At 39.9% G+C, this 2986-nt stretch overlaps 1 protein-coding gene across 1 annotated transcript in view; it reads left to right on the top strand.

The window, feature by feature from the left end:
• Positions 1 to 117: 117 nt before the first annotated feature.
• The window catches only part of zgc:114200 (Gamma-secretase subunit Aph-1b-like), a 19473-nt gene continuing 16604 nt past the window's right edge, over positions 118 to 2986 (top strand). Inside the window, exons 1-2 of the mRNA XM_060895766.1 lie at positions 118 to 678; positions 1690 to 1860. Coding sequence (XP_060751749.1) covers positions 566 to 678; positions 1690 to 1860 — 284 coding nt within the window. The 5' untranslated portion in view covers positions 118 to 565. The remainder of the gene's footprint in view (positions 679 to 1689; positions 1861 to 2986) is intronic.

Consider the following 2986-nt stretch of genomic DNA (forward strand, 5'->3'; position numbering starts at 1 on the left):
ATTAGTATAGACTCCAAAAGGTGGGTGTTTCAATCCCATTTTGTTAACAATGGAGACGTGCACACTACTAGTGCTAGAGAGATATTAGTGTGAATGAAACGAGCCCCAGTGCTGCTGGAGTGGAAAACCCGGAAGTACAAAGCAATTAATCTGACAAACAAAAGCCTCAGGAAGTCGCGTGCTTTGCTACGAGGGGAAAAAATAGGGAAATTCAAGGGTTTGAAGATGGCACACAAGAAAAAGCGGATATAAAACCGTCTTTGGTGACGTTAACTCAAACTAAAACACTACCTACTAGTCTTAGCTTTACGGCTAATTTCGTTAGCATCGCTGTTCGTGTAGCCTTGGTGCGTCTCCTAGCAACCGGTTGAAATTAAACGAAATGCCAATTTTCTTTAATGTGTGTTTTATTTCCGTTTAAGTGAAGTTTCGCTCTCATCATCTGTCGAAAAACGTTTAGGTGTTTAAAAAAAACAACCCTCTCACGTCTCTACTCGTAGTGCTAAGCTAACCCGTAGTGCTAAGCTAACTCGCTAGCTAGCTGGAAGTTGGTTAGTTGATCAGAATGACCGTAGCGGTGTTTTTCGGCTGTGCGTTTACAGCCTTTGGTCCTGCGTTCTCTCTTTTCATTTTCACCATCGCCAGAGATCCACTGCGAGTCATCATCCTGATCGCAGGGTGAGTATAAAGGTGTAACTAACACAAACACTGAAGCTGTCTGGGCTCCAGTTAGATCCTCAGGTGGCTGTGTTTCCCCCAACGTGATCTTAGCTGAGCTGATCATCACAGACACGTAGGATCAGTAATGAATCTTTGTTTTAAAACCTGAGGTATGTTTATATTTACATTTACAGCATTTAGCAGATTATTCAGTGTGACTTACATGATCTTTTATACAGCTGAGCAATTCAGGGTTAAGGGCTCAGGGGCTCAACAGTGGCAGCTTGGTGGACGTGGGATTCGAACTCATAACCTTCTGATTAGTAGCCCGACACTTTAACCTCTAGGCTTCCACACCACAGCAGTACAGCTATAAAAACCCAACATGTAAGGGCTTGGTTCAGCAGTGCTTTTTCTCTTCAGATAGATAGCAATAAACTAAATGAGGTTTAAAGGTTTATGGCTTTGTTAGTATAAAGTTTTACAGATTGTTTATACGCCTTCAGTCAGATATTAACTAGACGTTACAAAAGTTACCATTTCTACTGAAATTTGATCAAGAACCGATCACTAGTCCAAACTTGATTTTCATTCAATGTACTCTAATGCAATAAAATAACAGCTATTTCTGTTGTTATTAACGAAACATACTATAAACACACTACTGCAGATCTTGAAACACGCACTAAAAAGGCTAAAACAGACCAGACCCCTGGCCGTTACACCCATATGTGTGTGGGTTGAACATCCCATTCCAGATGTGTATATTGTGTAACAAGATGAAAAGAATATAAGAATTCATCATTTCCATTAAAAAAAATCGTGATACATGTACGAAGCTTCAACTATCATATGACGTTAAAGTGCTTTTCCTATGATTTCTTATTAGCGTTAACCTTAGGATCATAGATAAACTCTGATTTCTGTCTAAACTATTAATTCGCCCACTCTAACCTGAGTCATTGACTGTGCACATGTTTGACACTCATTCTGTCATTATAAAGATGTGTTTGTGCGTGTGCTTTTTAGTGCTTTCTTCTGGCTCCTGTCTCTCCTGTTATCTTCTCTGGTTTGGTTCATTGCTGTGAAAGCTAGCAATGCAGATGATGCCAAGGTACAGAAGGGTCTGCTGATATTCGGGGTCGTGTTCTCAGTCCTCCTTCAGGAAGTTTTCCGATTTGCGTACTACAGATTGCTCAGGTAAGAGCTCTTTCTCCTCAGTGTACACTCAGTAAAATGTGAGTGTTGTTAACTTTCTCACGCACACTGATCGCATGAGAATTACATGGGAACTCAGTGGAAATCCTGTGCAGACTGATGATGAAGGCAAATGTGTTAAATGTCTGAAAGTGGAGTCACAGTCTACTGGAGTCCAGGATGCAGTGCTTTGAGTCAATCAGCAACAAATGTCTAATTAGCAGCCTAAGTATGACCATGTTAAAGGTTGCATTCTGTTTTTGAATGATTGCATCCTGATAAAATTGTGTAAAAGTTCACAAGTAATAAAAATATCAAAAAGATAACCAATTATGATAAAAATAACAAAAGACTAATGACAGGGCACAATAAATAAAGTGCTATAGTAGAGAGATGAAATAGTAATAATAGTCAATCCATCCATGCAGTTTTCATACTGCTTATCCTACACAGGGAGCCTAGAGTCTGTCCCAGGAGCCTAGAGTCTGGCACACCGACCAATTCATCATAGGACACAGACACACACACAGACACACACACAGACACACACACAGACACACACACAGACACACACACAGACACACACACAGACACACACACAGACACACACACACACACGACAATTTAGACACGCCAGTCAGCTGACAGCACATGTCTTTGCATGTGCAGGCCACTAAGCCACCTTTCCTTCAATAAAAATACCAAAAGCAAAAATAAATAAATAAATAAATAAATAAATAGGAAATATTCAAAAAACAAGCAAGATAGATGTTTTTTAGTTTTTTGTTCCTGAGTGTGAAAACACTACGAAACAACTCATGTTTCTTCTCTGCTCTAGTACAACCTAAGCTGTGCAGTCATGTAGGGAATAAGGCCTCAGATGAACATCACTCATTTAGGCAAGGCAAGGCATTATTATTTACATTATTCTCATGCTGTCAACATTCCAGCTGAGGAAGCAAAGTGTCATGGGGAGATTCATTAATGAATAACTGGGGAACGAGATGACGAGTTCGCCAGTCATCAGTATTTTATGACTGAGTCAAAGGTTCATATAGAGCTGGAATTCTGTTTAAAGCATCAGACGTGCCATTATTTAATACCATTGATTTTAGTTTGCCGAATAGCA

Source organism: Tachysurus vachellii, chromosome 20 (genome assembly GCF_030014155.1).
Source record: "Tachysurus vachellii isolate PV-2020 chromosome 20, HZAU_Pvac_v1, whole genome shotgun sequence".
Lineage (NCBI taxonomy): Eukaryota > Metazoa > Chordata > Actinopteri > Siluriformes > Bagridae > Tachysurus > Tachysurus vachellii.